The 23800-nt window shown below is 60.8% G+C and overlaps 1 protein-coding gene across 1 annotated transcript; it reads right to left on the reverse strand.

The window, feature by feature from the left end:
• Positions 1–461: 461 nt before the first annotated feature.
• LOC121108718 (serine protease 27-like) lies at positions 462–23800 on the reverse strand (the record flags this gene model as incomplete). Its single annotated transcript, XM_040656822.2, has 7 exons — positions 23627–23800; positions 22485–22517; positions 17505–17673; positions 9425–9696; positions 1000–1085; positions 634–717; positions 462–510 (listed from the first exon to the last, which is right to left on the reverse strand). Coding segments are annotated over exons 1-7 (799 nt in total), but the record flags the coding sequence as incomplete, so codon positions are not given.

Below are 23800 nucleotides of genomic sequence, written 5' to 3' on the forward strand. Positions count from 1 at the left end.
TGACCTTTGCCCTTTGCCCCCCCTGACCTTGCAGGTGTCGCGCAGCCCCTGCGGATACCCATAACCTCCCATAAGGACCCCATACCCCCATTGGGACCCCATTATCCCCCATAGGAACCCCATATCCCCCATAGGAACCCCATAACCCCCATAGGGACCCCATTATCCCCCATAGGGACCCCATATCCCCCATAGGAACCCCATAACCCCCATAGGGACCCCATTATCCCCCATAGGGACCCCATAACCCCCATAGGAACCCCATTATTCCCCATAGGAACCCCATATCTCCCATAGAAACCCCGTAACCCCCATAGGAACCCCATAACCCCCATAGGAACCCCATAAACCCCATAAGGACCCCATAACCCCCATAGGAACCCCATAGGGACCCCACACCCCCATACCCCATCACCCCATGACCCCTGACCCCTGACCTTTGCCCTTTGCCCCCCCCTGACCTTGCAGGTGTCGCGCAGCCCCTGCGGATACCTGGCGCAGATCATACCCCTATAGGGACCCCATTGTCCCCCATAGGAACCCCATAGGGACCCCATACCCCCATCACCCCCCCATACCCCCATCACCCCATGACCCCTGACCCCTGACCTTTGCCCTTTGCCCCCCCCTGACCTTGCAGGTGTCGCGCAGCCCCTGCGGATAGCCGGCGCAGATCATATCATCGCGGACGCGGCGGGGCGGCCTGCCGGCTCCCATCTCGGTGCCGTACAGCCGGCGGCACTGCGCCTGCGCCATCAGCGGCACCGCCACCTCCTGCAGCCGCCGCGGCGACGGCAGGTCCTCTGCCCATAGGGACCCATAGAGACCCCATAGAGACCCACAGGGACACATAGAGACCCGTAGGGACCCATACATACCCCATAGAGACCCCATAGAGACCCACAGGGACCCATAGAGACCCATAGAGACCCCATAGAGACCCATAGAGCCCCCCATAGAACCCCACGGCTCCCCACAGCGCCCCCTGCCGGCTCCCATCTCGGTGCCGTACAGCCGGCGGCACTGCGCCTGCGCCATCAGCGGCACCGCCACCTCCTGCAGCCGCCGCGGCGACGGCAGGTCCTCTGCCCATAGGGACCCATAGAGACCCCATAGAGACCCACAGGGACCCATAGAGACCCATAGAGACCCCATAGAGACCCCATAGAGACCCGTGGGGACACATAGAGACCCCATAGAGACCCGTAGGGACCCATAGAGACCACATACAGACCCACAGGGACCCATACATACCCCATAGAGACCCCATAGAGACCCATAGAGACCCATAGGGACCCCACAGGGACCCACAGAGACCCCATACAGACCCATAGAGACCCCATAGAGACCCACAGGGACCCATAGAGACCCCATAGAGACCCCATAGAGACCCATAGAGACCCCTAGGGACCCCACAGGGACCCATAGAGACCCCATGGAGACCCATAGAGACCCATAGAACCCCATCGGCTCCCCACAGCGCCCCATAGGGACCCATAGAGACCCATAGAACCCCACGGCTCCCCACAGCGCCCCCTGCCGGCTCCCATCTCGGTGCCGTACAGCGCCATCAGCGGCACCGCCACCTCCTGCAGCCGCCGCGGCGACGGCAGGTCCTCTGCCCATAGGGACCCATAGAGACCCCATAGAGACCCACAGGGACCCATAGAGACCCCATAGAGACCCACAGGGACCCATACATATGCCATAGAGACCCATAGGGACCCATACATATGCCATAGAGACCCATAGGGACCCATAGAGACCCCATAGAGACCCACAGGGACCCACAGAGACCCGTAGGGACCCATACATATCCCATAGAGACCCATAGGGACCCATAGAGCCCCCCATAGAACCCCATCGGCTCCCCACAGCGCCCCATAGGGACCCATAGAGACCCATAGAACCCCATCGGCTCCCCACAGCGCCCCATAGGGACCCATAGAGCCCCCCATAGAACCCCATCGGCTCCCCACAGCGCCCCATAGGGACCCATAGAGACCCATAGAACCCCACGGCTCCCCACAGCGCCCCATAGGGACCCATAGAGACCCATAGAGACCCATAGAGACCCATAGAACCCCACGGCTCCCCACAGCGCCCCCTGCCGGCTCCCATCTCGGTGCCGTACAGCGCCATCAGCGGCACCGCCACCTCCTGCAGCCGCCGCGGCGACGGCAGGTCCTCTGCCCATAGGGACCCATAGAGACCCCATAGAGACCCACAGGGACCCACAGAGACCCGTAGGGACCCATACATATCCCATAGAGACCCCATAGAGACCCACAGGGACCCATAGGGACCCATAGAGACCCATAGGGACCCGTAGGGACCCCATAGACACCCACAGGGATCCATACTTATCCCATAGAGACCCCACAGGGACCCACAGAGACCCGTAGGGACCCATAGAAACCCCATAGAGACCCACAGGGACCCATAGAGACCCCATACAACCCATAGAGACCCATAGAGACCCCATAGAGACCCACAGGGACCCATACATACCCCATAGAGACCCCATAGAGACCCACAGGGACCCATAGAGACCACATACAGACCCATAGGGACCCATACATACCCCATAGAGACCCCATAGAGACCCACAGGGACCCATAGGGACCCATAGAGACCCATAGGGACCCGTAGGGACCCCATAGACACCCACAGGGATCCATACATATCCCATAGAGACCCCACAGGGACCCACAGAGACCCGTAGGGACCCATAGAAACCCCATAGAGACCCACAGGGACCCATAGAGACCCCATACAACCCATAGAGACCCATAGAGACCCCATAGAGACCCACAGGGACCCATAGAGACCCGTAGGGACCCATAGAGACCCCATAGAGATCCATAGAGACCCATAGAGACCCCATAGAGATCCATAGAGACCCATAGGGACCCCATAGGGACCCATAGAGCCCCCCATAGAACCCCATCGGCTCCCCACAGCGCCCCATAGGGACCCATAGAGACCCCATAGAGACCCCATCGGCTCCCCACAGCGCCCCATAGGGACCCATAGAGACCCATAGAGACCCATAGAGCCCCCCATAGAACCCCACGGCTCCCTACAGCGCCCCCTGCCGGCTCCCATCTCGGTGCCGTACAGCGCCATCAGCGGCACCGCCACCTCCTGCAGCCGCCGCGGCGACGGCAGGTCCTCTGCCCATAGGGACCCATAGAGACCCCATAGAGACCCACAGGGACCCATAGAGACCCATAGGGACCCATAGGGACCCATAGAGACCCCATAGAGACCCACAGGGACCCATAGAGACCCGTAGGGACCCATACATACCCCATAGACACCCACAGGGACCCATAGAGACCCCATACAGACCCACAGGGACCCATACATACCCCATAGAGACCCATAGAGACCCACAGGGACCCACAGAGACCCGTAGGGACCCATAGAGACCACATACAGACCCACAGGGACCCATAGAGACCCGTAGGGACCCATACATACCCCATAGACACCCACAGGGACCCATAGAGACCCATAGGGACCCACAGGGACCCATAGAGACCCCATAGAGATCCATAGAGACCCCATAGAGATCCATAGAGACCCATAGAGACCCCATAGAGACCCACAGGGACCCATAGAGACCCATAGAGACCCCATGGAGACCCATACATACCCCATAGAGACCCATAGAGACCCACAGGGACCCATAGAGACCCCATAGAGACCCATACATACCCCATAGAGACCCATAGAGACCCACAGGGACCCACAGAGACCCGTAGGGACCCATAGAGACCCCATAGAGATCCATAGAAACCCATAAAGACCCCATAAAGCCCCCCACAGAGCCCCACGTCTCCCCACAACGCCCCATAGGGACCCATAGAGACCCCATAGAGACCCACAGAGACCCACAGAGACCCCATACAACCCATAGGGACCAATAGAGACCCCATAGAGACCCATAGGGACCCATACATACCCCATAGAGACCCCATAGAGACCCACAGGGACCCATACATATCCCATAGAGACCCACAGGGACCCATTGAGACCCATACATACCCCATAGAGACCCCATAGAGACCCATAGGGACCCACAGAGACCCCATACAGACCCATAGAGACCCATAGAACCCCACGGCTCCCCACAGCGCCCCATAGGGACCCATAGAGACCCATAGAACCCCACGGCTCCCCACAGCGCCCCCTGCCGGCTCCCATCTCGGTGCCGTACAGCGCCATCAGCGGCACCGCCACCTCCTGCAGCCGCCGCGGCGACGGCAGGTCCTCTGCCCATAGGGACCCATAGAGACCCCATAGACACCCACAGGGACCCACAGAGACCCGTAGAGACCCCATAGAGACCCCATAGAGACCCGTGGGGACACATAGAGACCCCATAGAGACCCGTAGGGACCCATAGAGACCCATAGAGACCCCAGAGGAACCCACAGGGACCCATAGAGACCCCATAGAGACCCACAGGGACCCATAGAGACCCATAGGGACCCATAGAGACCCCATAGAGACCCATAGAGACCCATAGGGACCCATAGAGACCCCACAGCGCCCCACAGGGACCCATAGAGACCCCATAGAGACCCACAGGGACCCATACATATCCCATAGAGACCCATAGGGACCCATAGAGACCCACAGGGACCCATAGAGACCCCATAGAGACCCCATAGAGACCCATAGAGACCCATAGGGACCCCACAGGGACCCGTAGAGACCCCATAGAGACCCCATAGAGACCCGTGGGGACACATAGAGACCCCATAGAGACCCGTAGGGACCCATAGAGACCCATAGAGACCCCATAGAGACCCACAGGGACCCATAGAGACACCATGGAGACCCATAGAGACCCATAGAGACCCCATACAACCCATAGGAACCCATAGAGACCCCATAGAGACCCACAGGGACCCATAGGGACCCATAGAGACCCATAGGGACCCGTAGGGACCCCATAGACACCCACAGGGATCCATACATATCCCATAGAGACCCCACAGGGACCCACAGAGACCCGTAGGGACCCATAGAAACCCCATAGAGACCCACAGGGACCCACAGAGACCCCATAGAGACCCATAGGGACCCATAGAGACCCCACAGGGACCCATAGAGACCCCATAGAGACCCCATAGAGACCCATACATACCCCATAGACACCCACAGGGACCCATAGAGACCCCATACAGACCCACAGGGACCCATAGAGACCCGTAGGGACCCATACATACCCCATAGACACCCACAGGGACGCATAGAGACCCCATAGAGACCCATAGGGACCCACAGAGACCCGTAGGGACCCATACATATCCCATAGAGACCCATAGGGACCCATACATATCCCATAGAGACCCACAGGGACCCACAGAGACCCCATACAACCCATAGGGACCCATAGAGACCCCATAGACACCCACAGGGACCCATAGAGACCCCATACAACCCATAGGGACCCATAGAGACCCATACATACCCCATAGAGACCCGTAGAGACCCATAGAGACCCCAGAGGAACCCACAGGGACCCATAGAGACCCCATAGAGACCCCATAGAGACCCATAGAGACCCCATGGAGACCCCATAGAGACCCCATGGAGACCCATAGAGACCCATACAGACCCCATAGAGACCCATAGAGACCCCACACGAACCCATAGAGACCCATAGAAACCCCATAAAGCCCCCCATAGAACCCCACGGCTCCCCACAGCGCCCCATAGGGACCCATAGAGACCCATAGAACCCCACGGCTCCCCACAGCGCCCCCTGCCGGCTCCCATCTCGGTGCCGTACAGCGCCATCAGCGGCACCGCCACCTCCTGCAGCCGCCGCGGCGACGGCAGGTCCTCTGCCCATAGGGACCCATAGAGACCCCATAGAGACCCACAGGGACCCACAGAGACCCGTAGGGACCCATACATATCCCATAGAGACCCCATAGAGACCCACAGGGACCCATAGGGACCCATAGAGACCCATAGGGACCCGTAGGGACCCCATAGACACCCACAGGGATCCATACTTATCCCATAGAGACCCCACAGGGACCCACAGAGACCCGTAGGGACCCATAGAAACCCCATAGAGACCCACAGGGACCCATAGAGACCCCATACAACCCATAGAGACCCATAGAGACCCCATAGAGACCCACAGGGACCCATACATACCCCATAGAGACCCCATAGAGACCCACAGGGACCCATAGAGACCACATACAGACCCATAGGGACCCATACATACCCCATAGAGACCCCATAGAGACCCACAGGGACCCATAGGGACCCATAGAGACCCATAGGGACCCGTAGGGACCCCATAGACACCCACAGGGATCCATACATATCCCATAGAGACCCCACAGGGACCCACAGAGACCCGTAGGGACCCATAGAAACCCCATAGAGACCCACAGGGACCCATAGAGACCCCATACAACCCATAGAGACCCATAGAGACCCCATAGAGACCCACAGGGACCCATAGAGACCCGTAGGGACCCATAGAGACCCCATAGAGATCCATAGAGACCCATAGAGACCCCATAGAGATCCATAGAGACCCATAGGGACCCCATAGGGACCCATAGAGCCCCCCATAGAACCCCATCGGCTCCCCACAGCGCCCCATAGGGACCCATAGAGACCCCATAGAGACCCCATCGGCTCCCCACAGCGCCCCATAGGGACCCATAGAGACCCATAGAGACCCATAGAGCCCCCCATAGAACCCCACGGCTCCCTACAGCGCCCCCTGCCGGCTCCCATCTCGGTGCCGTACAGCGCCATCAGCGGCACCGCCACCTCCTGCAGCCGCCGCGGCGACGGCAGGTCCTCTGCCCATAGGGACCCATAGAGACCCCATAGAGACCCACAGGGACCCATAGAGACCCATAGGGACCCATAGGGACCCATAGAGACCCCATAGAGACCCACAGGGACCCATAGAGACCCGTAGGGACCCATACATACCCCATAGACACCCACAGGGACCCATAGAGACCCCATACAGACCCACAGGGACCCATACATACCCCATAGAGACCCATAGAGACCCACAGGGACCCACAGAGACCCGTAGGGACCCATAGAGACCACATACAGACCCACAGGGACCCATAGAGACCCGTAGGGACCCATACATACCCCATAGACACCCACAGGGACCCATAGAGACCCATAGGGACCCACAGGGACCCATAGAGACCCCATAGAGATCCATAGAGACCCCATAGAGATCCATAGAGACCCATAGAGACCCCATAGAGACCCACAGGGACCCATAGAGACCCATAGAGACCCCATGGAGACCCATACATACCCCATAGAGACCCATAGAGACCCACAGGGACCCATAGAGACCCCATAGAGACCCATACATACCCCATAGAGACCCATAGAGACCCACAGGGACCCACAGAGACCCGTAGGGACCCATAGAGACCCCATAGAGATCCATAGAAACCCATAAAGACCCCATAAAGCCCCCCACAGAGCCCCACGTCTCCCCACAACGCCCCATAGGGACCCATAGAGACCCCATAGAGACCCACAGAGACCCACAGAGACCCCATACAACCCATAGGGACCAATAGAGACCCCATAGAGACCCATAGGGACCCATACATACCCCATAGAGACCCCATAGAGACCCACAGGGACCCATACATATCCCATAGAGACCCACAGGGACCCATTGAGACCCATACATACCCCATAGAGACCCCATAGAGACCCATAGGGACCCACAGAGACCCCATACAGACCCATAGAGACCCATAGAACCCCACGGCTCCCCACAGCGCCCCATAGGGACCCATAGAGACCCATAGAACCCCACGGCTCCCCACAGCGCCCCCTGCCGGCTCCCATCTCGGTGCCGTACAGCGCCATCAGCGGCACCGCCACCTCCTGCAGCCGCCGCGGCGACGGCAGGTCCTCTGCCCATAGGGACCCATAGAGACCCCATAGAGACCCACAGGGACCCATAGAGACCCCATACAGACCCACAGGGACCCACAGAGACCCCATAGAGACCCACAGGGACCCATTGAGACCCATACATACCCCATAGAGACCCCATAGAGACCCACAGGGACCCACAGAGACCCCATAGAGACCCATAGGGACCCATAGAGACCACACAGCGCCCCACAGGGACCCATAGAGACCCCATACAACCCATAGAGACCCATAGAGACCCCATAGAGACCCACAGGGACCCATAGAGACCCCATAGAGACCCATAGGGACCCATACATATCCCATACAGACCCATAGGGACCCATAGAGACCCCACAGAGACCCACAGGGACTCATAGAGACCCGTAGGGACCCACAGGGACCCATAGAGACCCCATAGAGACCCCATAGAGACCCATAGAGACCCATAGGGACCCCACAGGGACCCATAGAGACCCCATGGAGACCCATAGAGACCCATAGGGACCCCACAGGGACCCATAGAGACCCCATGGAGACCCATAGAGACCCATAGAGACCCCATAGGGACCCCATAGAGACCCATAGAGACCCCATGGAGACCCATAGAGACCCATAGGGACCCATAGAGACCCCATAGAGACCCACAGGGACCCACAGAGACCCCATACAGACCCATAGAGACCCCATACAGACCCATAGGGACCCATAGAGACCCCATGGAGACCCATAGAGATCCATAGAGACCCCAGAGGAACACACAGGGACCCATAGAGACCCCATAGAGTCCCATAGAGACCCACAGGGACCCACAGAGACCCGTAGGGACCCATAGAGACCCCATAGAGACCCATAGAGACCCATAGGGACCCATAGAGACCCCATAGAGATCCCATAGAGACCCATAGAGACCCATAGAGACCCATGGTGACACATTGGGACCCATAGAGACCCATTGAGACCCATACATACCCCATAGAGACCCCATAGAGACCCACAGGGACCCACACAGACCCGTAGGGACCCATAGAGACTCCATACGGACCCCATAGGGACCCATAGAGACCCCATGGAGACCCATAGAGACCCATAGGGACCCCATAGAGACCCCACAGTGCCCCATAGACCCCCCCCAGCCCCCACACAGCCCCATAGAGCCCCCACACAGCCCCCCAGCCCCCACACAGCCCCACAGAGCCCCCACACAGCCCCCCAGCCCCCACACGGCCCCACAGAGACTCCATAGAAACCCCATAGAGACCCCATAGAGCCCCCACACAGAGCCCCCCAGCCCCCACACAGCCCCACAGAGCCCCATAGAGACCCCACAGAGCCCCATAGAGCCCCCAAAGACCCCCCCAGCCCCCACACAGCCCCATAGAGACCCCATAGAGACCCCATAGAGACCCCACAGTGCCCCATAGAGACCCCATAGACCCCCCCCAGCCCCAGCCCCAGCCCCACTCACCTCCTTCCCCGATATCCCCCCACCCGGTGGCCACGCATTGGGTCCCGGCAGGGAAATTCAATTTGGGGCCGGGCAGACAGACGGGTGCGATGGTGGCCCCATAAGTGACGGGCCAGGCCAGCTGGGCCAGGGCGATGTCCCCACTGGTGGCCTCCCCAGCGTAGGCCGGATGGGGGAGGAGGCGATCCAACGGGACGGTTCTGTTCTGGCCCCACGGACCCGAAAGCTCCTGGACCCCCAACAGCACCGCATACAAGCGGGGGTCCAGGCTCCTGGGGATAGGGGGGATAGGGGAAGGGGGGCAAGAGGTGAGGGCCCCGTGGCTACCAAAGGGGTCCTGTGGCTACCGGGGGGTCCCATCGGCCACCATTGGGCCCCATTGGGTCCCATTGGCCACCATGGGGCCCCATTGGCCACCATTGGGCCCCAATGGGTGCCACTGGCCACCATTGGGTCCCATTGGGTCCCGTTGGCCACCATGGGGTCCCATTGGCCACCATTGAGTCCCGTTGGCCACTGTTGGCCACCGTTGGGTCCCATTGGCCACCATTGGGTCCCATTGGCCACCTTTGGGTCCCATTGGCCACCTTTGGGTCCCATTGGCCACCATGGGGTCCCATTGGGTCCCATTGGCCACCATTGGGTCCCATTGGCCACCATTGGGTCCCATTGGCCACCATTGGGTCCCATTGTGTCCCATTGGCCACCATGGGGTCCCATTGGCCACCATTGGGTCCCATTGGGCCCCATTGGGTCCCACTGGCCACCATTGGGTCCCATTGGCCACCATGGGGTCCCATTGGGCACCATGGGGTCCCAATGGCCACCATTGGGTCCCATTGGCCACCATTGGGCCCCATTGGGTCCCATTGGGCCCCATTGGGTCCCATTGGCCACCATTGGGCCCCATTGGGTCCCATTGGCCACCATTGGGCCCCATTGGGTCCCATTGGCCACCATTGGGTCCCATTGGCCACCATTGGGCCCCATTGGGTCCCATTGGCCACCATGGGGCCCCATTGGCCACCATTGGGCCCCATTGGGTCCCATTGGCCACCATTGGGCCCCATTGGGTCCCATTGGCCACCATGGGGTCCCATTGGCCACCATTGAGTCCCGTTGGCCACTGTTGGCCACCGTTGGGTCCCATTGGCCACCATTGGGTCCCATTGGCCACCTTTGGGTCCCATTGGCCACCTTTGGGTCCCATTGGCCACCATGGGGTCCCATTGGGTCCCATTGGCCACCATTGGGTCCCATTGGCCACCATTGGGTCCCATTGGCCACCATTGGGTCCCATTGTGTCCCATTGGCCACCATGGGGTCCCATTGGCCACCACTGGGCCCCATTGGGTCCCATTGGCCACCTTTGGGTCTCATTGGCCACTGTTGGCCACCATTGGGTCCCATTGGCCACCATTGGGTCCCATTGGCCACCATTGGGTCCCATTGGGTCCCGTTGGGTCCCATTGTGTCCCATTGGGCCCCATTGGGTCCCATTGGCCACCATGGAGTTCCATTGGCCACCATGGGGTCCCATTGGCCACCATTGGGTCCCATTGGCCACCATTGGGCCCCATTGGGTCCCATTGGCCACCATGGGGCCCCATTGGCCACCATTGGGCCCCATTGGGTCCCATTGGCCACCATTGGGCCCCATTGGGTCCCATTGGCCACCGTTGGGTCCCATTGGCCACCGTTGGGCCCCATTGGGTCCCATTGGCCACCATGGAGTTCCATTGGCCACCATGGGGTCCCATTGGCCACCATTGGGCCCCATTGGCCACCATGGGGTCCCATTGGCCACCATTGGCCACCATGGGGTCCCATTGGCCACCATTGGGTCCCATTGGCCACCATTGGGCCCCATTGGGTCCCATTGGCCACCATGGGGCCCCATTGGCCACCATTGGGCCCCATTGGGTCCCATTGGCCACCATTGGGCCCCATTGGGTCCCATTGGCCACCATGGGGTCCCATTGGCCACCATTGAGTCCCGTTGGCCACTGTTGGCCACCGTTGGGTCCCATTGGCCACCATTGGGTCCCATTGGCCACCTTTGGGTCCCATTGGCCACCTTTGGGTCCCATTGGCCACCATGGGGTCCCATTGGGTCCCATTGGCCACCATTGGGTCCCATTGGCCACCATTGGGTCCCATTGGCCACCATTGGGTCCCATTGTGTCCCATTGGCCACCATGGGGTCCCATTGGCCACCATTGGGTCCCATTGGGCCCCATTGGGTCCCACTGGCCACCATTGGGTCCCATTGGCCACCATGGGGTCCCATTGGGCACCATGGGGTCCCAATGGCCACCATTGGGTCCCATTGGCCACCATTGGGCCCCATTGGGTCCCATTGGGCCCCATTGGGTCCCATTGGCCACCATTGGGCCCCATTGGGTCCCATTGGCCACCATTGGGCCCCATTGGGTCCCATTGGCCACCATTGGGTCCCATTGGCCACCATTGGGCCCCATTGGGTCCCATTGGCCACCATGGGGCCCCATTGGCCACCATTGGGCCCCATTGGGTCCCATTGGCCACCATTGGGCCCCATTGGGTCCCATTGGCCACCATGGGGTCCCATTGGCCACCATTGAGTCCCGTTGGCCACTGTTGGCCACCGTTGGGTCCCATTGGCCACCATTGGGTCCCATTGGCCACCTTTGGGTCCCATTGGCCACCTTTGGGTCCCATTGGCCACCATGGGGTCCCATTGGGTCCCATTGGCCACCATTGGGTCCCATTGGCCACCATTGGGTCCCATTGGCCACCATTGGGTCCCATTGTGTCCCATTGGCCACCATGGGGTCCCATTGGCCACCATTGGGTCCCATTGGGCCCCATTGGGTCCCACTGGCCACCATTGGGTCCCATTGGCCACCATGGGGTCCCATTGGGCACCATGGGGTCCCAATGGCCACCATTGGGTCCCATTGGCCACCATTGGGCCCCATTGGGTCCCATTGGGCCCCATTGGGTCCCATTGGCCACCATTGGGCCCCATTGGGTCCCATTGGCCACCATTGGGTCCCATTGGCCACCATTGGCCACCATTGGGTCCCATTGGCCACCATTGGGCCCCATTGGGTCCCATTGGCCACCATGGGGCCCCATTGGCCACCATTGGGCCCCATTGGGTCCCATTGGCCACCATTGGGCCCCATTGGGTCCCATTGGCCACCATGGGGTCCCATTGGCCACCATTGAGTCCCGTTGGCCACTGTTGGCCACCGTTGGGTCCCATTGGCCACCATTGGGTCCCATTGGCCACCTTTGGGTCCCATTGGCCACCTTTGGGTCCCATTGGCCACCATGGGGTCCCATTGGGTCCCATTGGCCACCATTGGGTCCCATTGGCCACCATTGGGTCCCATTGGCCACCATTGGGTCCCATTGTGTCCCATTGGCCACCATGGGGTCCCATTGGCCACCACTGGGCCCCATTGGGTCCCATTGGCCACCTTTGGGTCTCATTGGCCACTGTTGGCCACCATTGGGTCCCATTGGCCACCATTGGGTCCCATTGGCCACCATTGGGTCCCATTGGGTCCCGTTGGGTCCCATTGTGTCCCATTGGGCCCCATTGGGTCCCATTGGCCACCATGGAGTTCCATTGGCCACCATGGGGTCCCATTGGCCACCATTGGGTCCCATTGGCCACCATTGGGCCCCATTGGGTCCCATTGGCCACCATGGGGCCCCATTGGCCACCATTGGGCCCCATTGGGTCCCATTGGCCACCATTGGGCCCCATTGGGTCCCATTGGCCACCGTTGGGTCCCATTGGCCACCGTTGGGCCCCATTGGGTCCCATTGGCCACCATGGAGTTCCATTGGCCACCATGGGGTCCCATTGGCCACCATTGGGCCCCATTGGCCACCATGGGGTCCCATTGGCCACCATTGGCCACCATGGGGTCCCATTGGCCACCATTGGGTCCCATTGGCCACCATTGGGCCCCATTGGGTCCCATTGGCCACCATGGGGCCCCATTGGCCACCATTGGGCCCCATTGGGTCCCATTGGCCACCATTGGGCCCCATTGGGTCCCATTGGCCACCATGGGGTCCCATTGGCCACCATTGAGTCCCGTTGGCCACTGTTGGCCACCGTTGGGTCCCATTGGCCACCATTGGGTCCCATTGGCCACCTTTGGGTCCCATTGGCCACCTTTGGGTCCCATTGGCCACCATGGGGTCCCATTGGGTCCCATTGGCCACCATTGGGTCCCATTGGCCACCATTGGGTCCCATTGGCCACCATTGGGTCCCATTGTGTCCCATTGGCCACCATGGGGTCCCATTGGCCACCATTGGGTCCCATTGGGCCCCATTGGGTCCCACTGGCCACCATTGGGTCCCATTGGCCACCATGGGGTCCCATTGGGCACCATGGGGTCCCAATGGCCACCATTGGGTCCCATTGGCCACCATTGGGCCCCATTGGGTCCCATTGGGCCCCATTGGGTCCCATTGGCCACCATTGGGCCCCATTGGGTCCCATTGGCCACCATTGGGCCCCATTGGGTCCCATTGGCCACCATTGGGTCCCATTGGCCACCATTGGGCCCCATTGGGTCCCATTGGCCACCATGGGGCCCCATTGGCCACCATTGGGCCCCATTGGGTCCCATTGGCCACCATTGGGCCCCATTGGGTCCCATTGGCCACCATGGGGTCCCATTGGCCACCATTGAGTCCCGTTGGCCACTGTTGGCCACCGTTGGGTCCCATTGGCCACCATTGGGTCCCATTGGCCACCTTTGGGTCCCATTGGCCACCTTTGGGTCCCATTGGCCACCATGGGGTCCCATTGGGTCCCATTGGCCACCATTGGGTCCCATTGGCCACCATTGGGTCCCATTGGCCACCATTGGGTCCCATTGTGTCCCATTGGCCACCATGGGGTCCCATTGGCCACCACTGGGCCCCATTGGGTCCCATTGGCCACCTTTGGGTCTCATTGGCCACTGTTGGCCACCATTGGGTCCCATTGGCCACCATTGGGTCCCATTGGCCACCATTGGGTCCCATTGGGTCCCGTTGGGTCCCATTGTGTCCCATTGGGCCCCATTGGGTCCCATTGGCCACCATGGAGTTCCATTGGCCACCATGGGGTCCCATTGGCCACCATTGGGTCCCATTGGCCACCATTGGGCCCCATTGGGTCCCATTGGCCACCATGGGGCCCCATTGGCCACCATTGGGCCCCATTGGGTCCCATTGGCCACCATTGGGCCCCATTGGGTCCCATTGGCCACCGTTGGGTCCCATTGGCCACCGTTGGGCCCCATTGGGTCCCATTGGCCACCATGGAGTTCCATTGGCCACCATGGGGTCCCATTGGCCACCATTGGGCCCCATTGGCCACCATGGGGTCCCATTGGCCACCATTGGCCACCATGGGGTCCCATTGGCCACCATTGGGTCCCATTGGCCACCATTGGGCCCCATTGGGTCCCATTGGCCACCATGGGGCCCCATTGGCCACCATTGGGCCCCATTGGGTCCCATTGGCCACCATTGGGCCCCATTGGGTCCCATTGGCCACCATGGGGTCCCATTGGCCACCATTGAGTCCCGTTGGCCACTGTTGGCCACCGTTGGGTCCCATTGGCCACCATTGGGTCCCATTGGCCACCTTTGGGTCCCATTGGCCACCTTTGGGTCCCATTGGCCACCATGGGGTCCCATTGGGTCCCATTGGCCACCATTGGGTCCCATTGGCCACCATTGGGTCCCATTGGCCACCATTGGGTCCCATTGTGTCCCATTGGCCACCATGGGGTCCCATTGGCCACCATTGGGTCCCATTGGGCCCCATTGGGTCCCACTGGCCACCATTGGGTCCCATTGGCCACCATGGGGTCCCATTGGGCACCATGGGGTCCCAATGGCCACCATTGGGTCCCATTGGCCACCATTGGGCCCCATTGGGTCCCATTGGGCCCCATTGGGTCCCATTGGCCACCATTGGGCCCCATTGGGTCCCATTGGCCACCATTGGGCCCCATTGGGTCCCATTGGCCACCATTGGGTCCCATTGGCCACCATTGGGCCCCATTGGGTCCCATTGGCCACCATGGGGCCCCATTGGCCACCATTGGGCCCCATTGGGTCCCATTGGCCACCATTGGGCCCCATTGGGTCCCATTGGCCACCATGGGGTCCCATTGGCCACCATTGAGTCCCGTTGGCCACTGTTGGCCACCGTTGGGTCCCATTGGCCACCATTGGGTCCCATTGGCCACCTTTGGGTCCCATTGGCCACCTTTGGGTCCCATTGGCCACCATGGGGTCCCATTGGGTCCCATTGGCCACCATTGGGTCCCATTGGCCACCATTGGGTCCCATTGGCCACCATTGGGTCCCATTGTGTCCCATTGGCCACCATGGGGTCCCATTGGCCACCATTGGGTCCCATTGGGCCCCATTGGGTCCCACTGGCCACCATTGGGTCCCATTGGCCACCATGGGGTCCCATTGGGCACCATGGGGTCCCAATGGCCACCATTGGGTCCCATTGGCCACCATTGGGCCCCATTGGGTCCCATTGGGCCCCATTGGGTCCCATTGGCCACCATTGGGCCCCATTGGGTCCCATTGGCCACCATGGGGTCCCATTGGCCACCATTGAGTCCCGTTGGCCACTGTTGGCCACCGTTGGGTCCCATTGGCCACCATTGGGTCCCATTGGCCACCATTGGGTCCCATTGGCCACCATTGGGCCCCATTGGCCACCATTGGGTCCCATTGGCCACCATTGGGCCCCATTGGCCACCATTGGGTCCCATTGGCCACCGTTGGGCCCCATAGGGTCCCATTGGCCACCATGGAGTTCCATTGGCCACCATGGGGTCCCATTGGCCACCATTGGGCACCATTGGGTCCCATTGGCCACCATGGGGTCCCATCAGCCACCATTGGGCACCATTGGGTCCCATTGGCCACCGTTGGGTCCCATTGAGTCCCATTGCTCCCCATTGGGTCCCATTGGCCACCATTGGGCCCCATTGGAGACCATTGGCCACCATTGGGTCCCATTGGCCACCATAGAGCCCCATAGAACCCCACAGAGCCCCATAGAACCCCACAAAGCCCCATGGAGACCCCATAGAGACCCCACAGATCCCCATAGAGACCCACAGAAACCCACAGAGCCCCATAGGGACCCACAGAAACCCACAGAGCCCCATAGGGACCCCACAGAGCCCCATAGAGACCCCACAGAGCCCTATAGAACCCCACAGAGCCCCATAGAACCCCACAAAGCCCCATAGAGACCCCATAGAGACCCCACAGATCCCCATAGAGACCCACAGAAACCCACAGAGCCCCATAGGGACCCCACAGAGCCCTATAGAACCCCACAGAGCCCCATAGAACCCCACAAAGCCCCATAGAGACCCCACAGAGCCCCATAGGGACCCCACAGAGCCCCATAGAGCCCAATAGAGACCCCACAGAGCCCCATGGAGACCCCACAGAGCCCCATAGAGACCCCCAGAGCCCCATAGGGACCCATAGAGCGCCATAGAAGCCCATAGAGACCCCTTAGAGACCCCACAGAGCCCCATAGAGCGCCATAGAGACCCCACAGAGCCCTATAGAACCCCACAGAGCCCCATAGAACCCCACAAAGCCCCATAGAGACCCCACACAGCCCCATAGAGCCCCATAGAGCCCCATAGAGACCCCACACAGCCCCATAGAGCCTCATGCAGCCCCCATAGAACCCCACAGAGCCCCATAGAGACCCCATAGAGACCCCCAACCCCCCCCTCCCAGCCCCACAACCGCCTCCCCCCAACCCCAAAACCCCCCCATCCCCCCCATTAAACCCCATAGAACCCCACAGAGGCCCATAGAGACCCCATAGAGACCCCAACCCCCCCTCCCAGCCCCACAACCGCCCCCCCCCACCGCCAAACCTCCCCATCCCCCCCCTTAAACCCCATAGAACCCCACAGTGCCCCATAGAGACCCCATAGAGACCCCCAACCCCCCCCTCCCAGCCCCACAACCGCCTCCCCCCAACCCCAAAACCCCCCTCGCCCCCCATTTCCCCACTCACCTTTGGAAGCAGTGGGCGGCCGTCAGCACCCACTGTGGGGCCACGAGGGAAACCCCACAGATGTGGGTCCCGTCCCTCAGCAGACTGCCCTGCCACGGCCACTGCCCCTCCACCGCGTCCTCCCCCCCCACGTTACGCCGCGACCCCACAGCCATGGGGCGGCCGCACACTGGGGGGGACACGGGGTGGGGGGGGAAGGGGGTGAGGGGGGTGAGGGAGGGGTTTATGGGGTCCTATGGGGCCCTATGGGGTCTCTATGGGGATCGGAGGGGTGCTATGGGGGCTGCATGATTGTCTATGGTGCTGTGTGGGGGCAGGGGGTCTCTTTGGGGTCTCTATGGGGCCCTATGGGGCCCTATGGGGTCTCTATGGGGTCTCTATGGGGTCTCTATGGGGTCTCTATGGGGCTCTATGGGGCCCTATGGGGTCTCTATGGGGATCAGAGGGGTTCTATGGGGGCTGCATGAGGCTCTATGGGGCTGTGTGGGGGCAGGGGGTCTCTATGGGGTCTCTATGGGGCACTATGGGGTCTCTATGGGGTTCTATGGGGTCCTATGGGGTCCTATGGGGTCTCTATGGGGATCGGAGGGGTCATATGGGGGCTGCATGAGGCTCTATGGGGCTGTGTGGGGGCAGGGGGTCTCTATGGGGTCTCTATGGGGCTCTGAGGGGTTCTATGGGGCTCTGTGGGGTCACTATGGGGTCTCTATGGGGTCTCTACGGGGCTCTAGAAGGCCCTATGGGGTCTCTATGGGGATCAGAGGGGTCATATGGGGGCTCCATGAGGCTCTATGGGGCTGTGTGGGGGCAGGGGGTCTCTATGGGGTCTCTATGGGGTCTCTATGGGGCACTATGGGGCCCTATGGGGTCTCTATGGGGTCTCTATGGGGTCTCTATGGGGCACTATGGGGCCCTATGGGGTCTCTATGGGGTCTCTATGGGGTCTCTATGGGGCTCTATGGGGCCCTATGGGGTCTCTATGGGGATCAGAGGGGTCATATGGGGGCTGCATGAGGCTCTATGGGGCTCTATGGGATCCTATGGTGTCCTATGGGGTCTCTATGGGGCTCTATGGGGCTCTGTGGGGTCTCTATGGGGCTCTGTGGGGCTGTGTGGGGTCTCTATGGGGTTCTATGGGGCTCTACGGGGCTCGTATGAGGCTCTGTGGGGCTCTATGGGGCTGTGTGGGGTCTCTATGGAATCTTTATGGGGTTCTATGGGGTCTCTCTGGGGTTTCTGAGGGGTTCTATGGGGCTCTATGGGGCTGTATGGGGCTGCATGAGGCTCTATGGGGCTGTGTGGGCCTCTATGGGATCACTATGGGGTTCTATGGGGTTCTATGGGGTCTCTATGGGGTCTCTATGGGGCTCTCAGCAGACTGCCCTGCCACGGCCACTGCCCCTCCACTGCGTCCTCCCCCCCCACGTTACGCTGCGACCCCACAGCCATGGGGCGGCCGCACACTGGGGGGACACGGGGTGGGGGGGGAAGGGGGTGAGGGGGGGGTTTTGGGGTCCTATGGGGTCTCTATGGGGTCCTATGGGGCCCTATGGGGTCTCTATGGGGATCAGAGGGGTTCTATGGGGGCTGCATGAGGCTCTATGGGGCTGTGTGGGGGCAGGGGGTCTCTTTGGGGTCTCTATGGGGCTCTGAGGGGTTCTATGGGGCTCTGTGGGGTCTCTAAGGGGTTCTATGGGGGCTGCATGAGGCTCTATGGGGCTGTGTGGGGTCTCTATGGGGCTCTATGGGGCTGTGTGGGGTCTCTATGGCGTTCTATGGGGCTCTATGGGGCTCGTATGAGGCTCTGTGGGGCTCTATGGGGCTGTGTGGGGTCTCTGTGGAATCTTTATGGGGTTCTATGGGGTCTCTCTGGGGTTTCTGAGGGGTTCTATGGGGCTCTATGGGGCTCAGTGGGGTCTCTATGGGATCTCTATGGGGTCCTATAGGGTCCTATGGGGTCTCTATGGGGATCTGAGGGGTGCTATGGGGGCTGCATGAGTGTCTATGGGGCTGTGTGGGGGCAGGGGGTCTCTTTGGGGTCTCTATGGGGCTCTATGGGGTCTCTATGGGGCTCTATGGGGCCCTATGGGGTCTCTATGGGGTCTCTATGGGGCTCTATGGGGCCCTATGGGGTCTCTATGGGGATCAGAGGGGTCATATGGGGGCTGCATGAGGCTCTATGGGGCTGTGTGGGGACTCTATGGGGTCTCTATGGGGTTCTATGGGGTCTCTATGGGGCTCTATGGGGCTCTATGGGGTCTCTATGGGGTCTCTATGGGGGCTGCATGAGGCTCTATGGGGCTCTACGGGGCTCTAGGGGGCCCTATGGGGTCTCTATGGGGATCAGAGGGGTCATATGGGGGCTGCATGAGGCTCTATGGGGCTGTGTGGGGACTCTATGGGGTCTCTATGGGGTTCTATGGGGTCTCTATGGGGCTCTATGGGGCCCTATGGGGTCTCTATGGGGTCTCTATGGGGCTCTATGGGGCCCTATGAGGTCTCTATGGGGATCAGAGGGGTCATATGGGGGCTGCATGAGTCTCTATGGTGCTATATGGGGCTCTATGGGATCCTATGGTGTCCTATGGGGTCTCTATGGGGCTCTATGGGGCTCTGTGGGGTCTCTATGGGGCTCTGTGGGGCTGTGTGGGGTCTCTATGGGGTTCTATGGGGCTCTATGGGGCTCGTATGAGGCTCTGTGGGGCTCTATGGGGCTGTGTGGGGTCTCTATGGAATCTTTATGGGGTTCTATGGGGTCTCTCTGGGGTTTCTGAGGGGTTCTATGGGGCTCTATGGGGCTCAGTGGGGTCTCTATGGGATCTCTATGGGGTCCTATAGGGTCCTATGGGGTCTCTATGGGGATCTGAGGGGTGCTATGGGGGCTGCATGAGTGTCTATGGGGCTGTGTGGGGGCAAGGGGTCTCTTTGGGGTCTCTATGGGGCTCTATGGGGCTCTGTGGGGTTTCTATCGGACCTCTATGGGGTTCTATGGGGTCCTATGGGGTCTCTATGGGGTCTCTATGGGGATCTGAGGGGTCATATGGGGGCTGCATGAGGCTCTATGGGGCTCTATGGGGTCCTATGGTGTCCTATGGGGTCTCTATGGGCCTCTGTGGGATCTCTATGGGATCTTTATGGGGTTCTATGGGGTTCTGTGGGGTCTCTGTGGGGCTCTGTGGGGTTTCTACGGGGCTCTATGGGGCTCTATGGGGTTTCTATGGGGCTCTATGGGGTATTATGGGGCTCTATGGGGCTCTATGGGGCTCTATGGAGCGCTATGGGGCGCTGTGGGGCGCTATGGAGCTCTATGGGGCTCTGTGGTGTCTCTATGGGGTTCTATGGGGCTCTATGGGGCTGTGTGGGGTCACTGTGGGGTCTCTATGGGATCTTTATGGGGTTCTATGGGGTTCTGTGGGGTCTCTGTGGGGCTCTGTGGGGTTTCTATGGGGTGCTATGGGGTATTATGGGGTCTCTATGGGGCGCTATGGGGCTCTATGGGGCGCTATGGGGCTCTGTGGGGTTTCTATGGGGCTCTATGGGGCTCTATGGGGCTCTATGGGGTTTCTATGGGGCTCTGTGGGGTATTATGGGGCTCTATGGGGCTCTGTGGGGCTCTGTGGGGCGCTATGGGGCGCTGTGGGGCGCTATGGGGCTCTATGGGGCTCTGTGGGGTCTCTATGGGGCTCTATGGGGCTCTATGGGGCTGTGTGGGGTCACTGTGGGGCTCTATGGGATCTTTATGGGGTTCTATGGGGCTCTATGGGGCTCTGTGTGGTTTCTATGGGGCTCTATGGGGTTTTATGTGGTTCTATGGGGTCTCTATGGGTTCTCTATGGGGCTCTGTGGGGCGCTATGGGGCGCTATGGGGCTCTGTGGGGTTTCTATGGGGCTCTATGGGGTTCTATGGGGCTCTATGGGGCTGTGTGGGGTCACTGTGGGGCTCTATGGGATCTTTATGGGGTTCTATGGGGCTCTATGGGGCTCTATGGGGCTCTGTGTGGTTTCTATGGGGCTCTATGGGGTTCTATGTGGTTCTATGGGGTCTCAATGGGTTCTCTATGGGGCTCTGTGGGGCGCTATGGGGATCTATGGGGCTCTGTGGGCTTTCTATGGGGCTCTATGGGGATCTATGGGGCTCTGTGGGGCTCTATGGGGATCTATAGGGCTCTGTGGGACTCTATGGGGCACTATGGGGTTCTATGGGGCTCTATGGGGCTCTATGGGGTCACTGTGGGGCTCTATGGGATCTTTATGGGGTTCTATGGGGCTCTATGGGGTCCTATGGTGTCCTATGGGGTCTCTATGGGGCTCTATGGGGCTCTGTGGGGTCTCTATCGCGTCTCTATGGGTCTCTATGGGATCTTTATGGGGTTCTATGGGGTTCTATGGGGTTCTATGGGGTCTCTGAGGAGTTCTATGGGGGTTGTATGTGGCTCTATGGGGCTCTATGGGGCTGTGTGGGGTCTCTATGGGGTTCTATGGGGGCTGCATGAGGCTCTATGGGGCTGTATGGGGTCTCTATGGGGCTCTGAGGGGTTCTATGGGGCTCTGTGGGGTCTCTGTGGGGTTCTATGGGGCTCTATGGGGCTCCATGGGGCTCTGTGGCGTCTCTATGGGGTTCTATGGGGTTTCTATGGGGATCTATGGGGCTCTGTGGGGCTCTAAGGGGCTCTGTAGGGCTCTGTGGGACTCTATGGGGCTCTATGGGGCTCTATGGGGCTGTGTGGGGTCACTGTGGGGCTCTATGGGATCATTATGGGGTTCTATGGGGCGCTATGGGTCTCTATGGGGCTTTGTGGGGTCTCTATGGGGTTCTATGGGGCTCTATGGGGCGCTATGGGGCTGTGTGGGGTCACTGTGAGGCTCTATGGGATCTTTATGGGGTTCTATGGGGCTCTATGGGGCTCTATGGGGCTCTATGGGGCTCTATGGGGGTTCTATGGGGTTCTATGGGGCGCTATGGGGCGCTATGGGACTCACTTTGCTGCTCCCGCGTCAGCTCCGACGCCTTCACTGTGGGGTGGGGGTGGGGAGAAATGGGGCGGCGTCACAGCGGGACCCATAACCCCAAACCCCCCCCGACCCCAAACCCCACAGCCGCCCCATACGTCCCTCCCCCGACCCCCAACCCCCCAAACCCCGCCCGTGTCCGGGTGTGACCCGTCGCTATGGGGCGCTATGGGGCGCTGTGGGGCGCCGTGGGGCGCTATGGGGCGCCGTAGGGTGCTGTGGGGCTCTATGGGGCTCTATGGGGCGCTATGGGGTGATGTGGGGCGCTGTGGGGCTCTATGGGGCGCTGTAGGGTGCTGTGGGGCTCTATGGGGCGCTGTGGGGCGCCGTAGGGTGCTATGGGGCTTTATGGGGCGCTATGGGGCTCTATGGGGCGCTGTGGGGCTCTATGGGGCGCTATGGGACTCTATGGGGCGCTGTGGGGCTCTATGGGGCGCTATGGGGCGCTATGGGGCGCTGTAGGGTGCTGTGGGGCTCTATGGGGTGCTATGGGGTGCTATGGGGCGCTATGGGGCTCTATGGGGCTCTATGGGGCGCTGTGGGTCTCTATGGGGCGCTATGGGACTCTATGGGGCTTTATGGGGCGCTATGGGGCTCTATGGGGCGCTATGGGGCGCTATGGGTCTCAATGTCCACCTGCCCTATGGATGAGGGGCTGCCCCATAGATTTAGAGCTGCCCCATAGCATCCCCATGTGCCCAGCGCTGCCCCATAGATCCGAGGCTGCCCCATAGATCCGAGGCTGCCCCATAGATTTGAGACTGCCCCAAAGATCCGAGGCTGCCCCATAGATATGAGGCTGCCCCATAGATCCGAGGCTGCCCCATAGATCTGAGGCTGCCCCATAGATCCGAGGCTGCCCCATAGATTGGAGGCTGCCCCATAGATTCCGAGCTGCCCCACAGCTCCAAGGCTGCCCCATTGATCCGAGGCTGCCCCATTGATTTGGGGCTGCCCCATAGATGTGGGGCTGCCCCATAGACTCCAAGCTGCCCCACAGCTCCAAGGCCACCCCATAGCATCCTCCCCCCCCCCCCCCCCCCTCCCCGAACCCCCCCCTCGGCCCCATAGCTCAGCTCTGCCCCACACTTATGGGGCAGCCCCACACCCACCTGTCCGGACTCCGTCCTCCCGGCCGTCCCCATCGCAGTGGGGCAGTGGGGCAGCGGTGGGGCTGAAGATGAGGAGGAGAACGAAAGAAATCTGTGGGGCGCCCATTTGGGGTCCCGGCAGAACAGCGCCCCACTGATTGAACCCCACTTCTATGGGGCGGAGATGTGTGGGGC

The sequence above is a fragment of the Gallus gallus genome, assembly GCF_016699485.2.
Source record: "Gallus gallus isolate bGalGal1 chromosome 36 unlocalized genomic scaffold, bGalGal1.mat.broiler.GRCg7b 36_unloc1, whole genome shotgun sequence".
NCBI classification, from domain to species: Eukaryota; Metazoa; Chordata; class Aves; order Galliformes; family Phasianidae; genus Gallus; species Gallus gallus.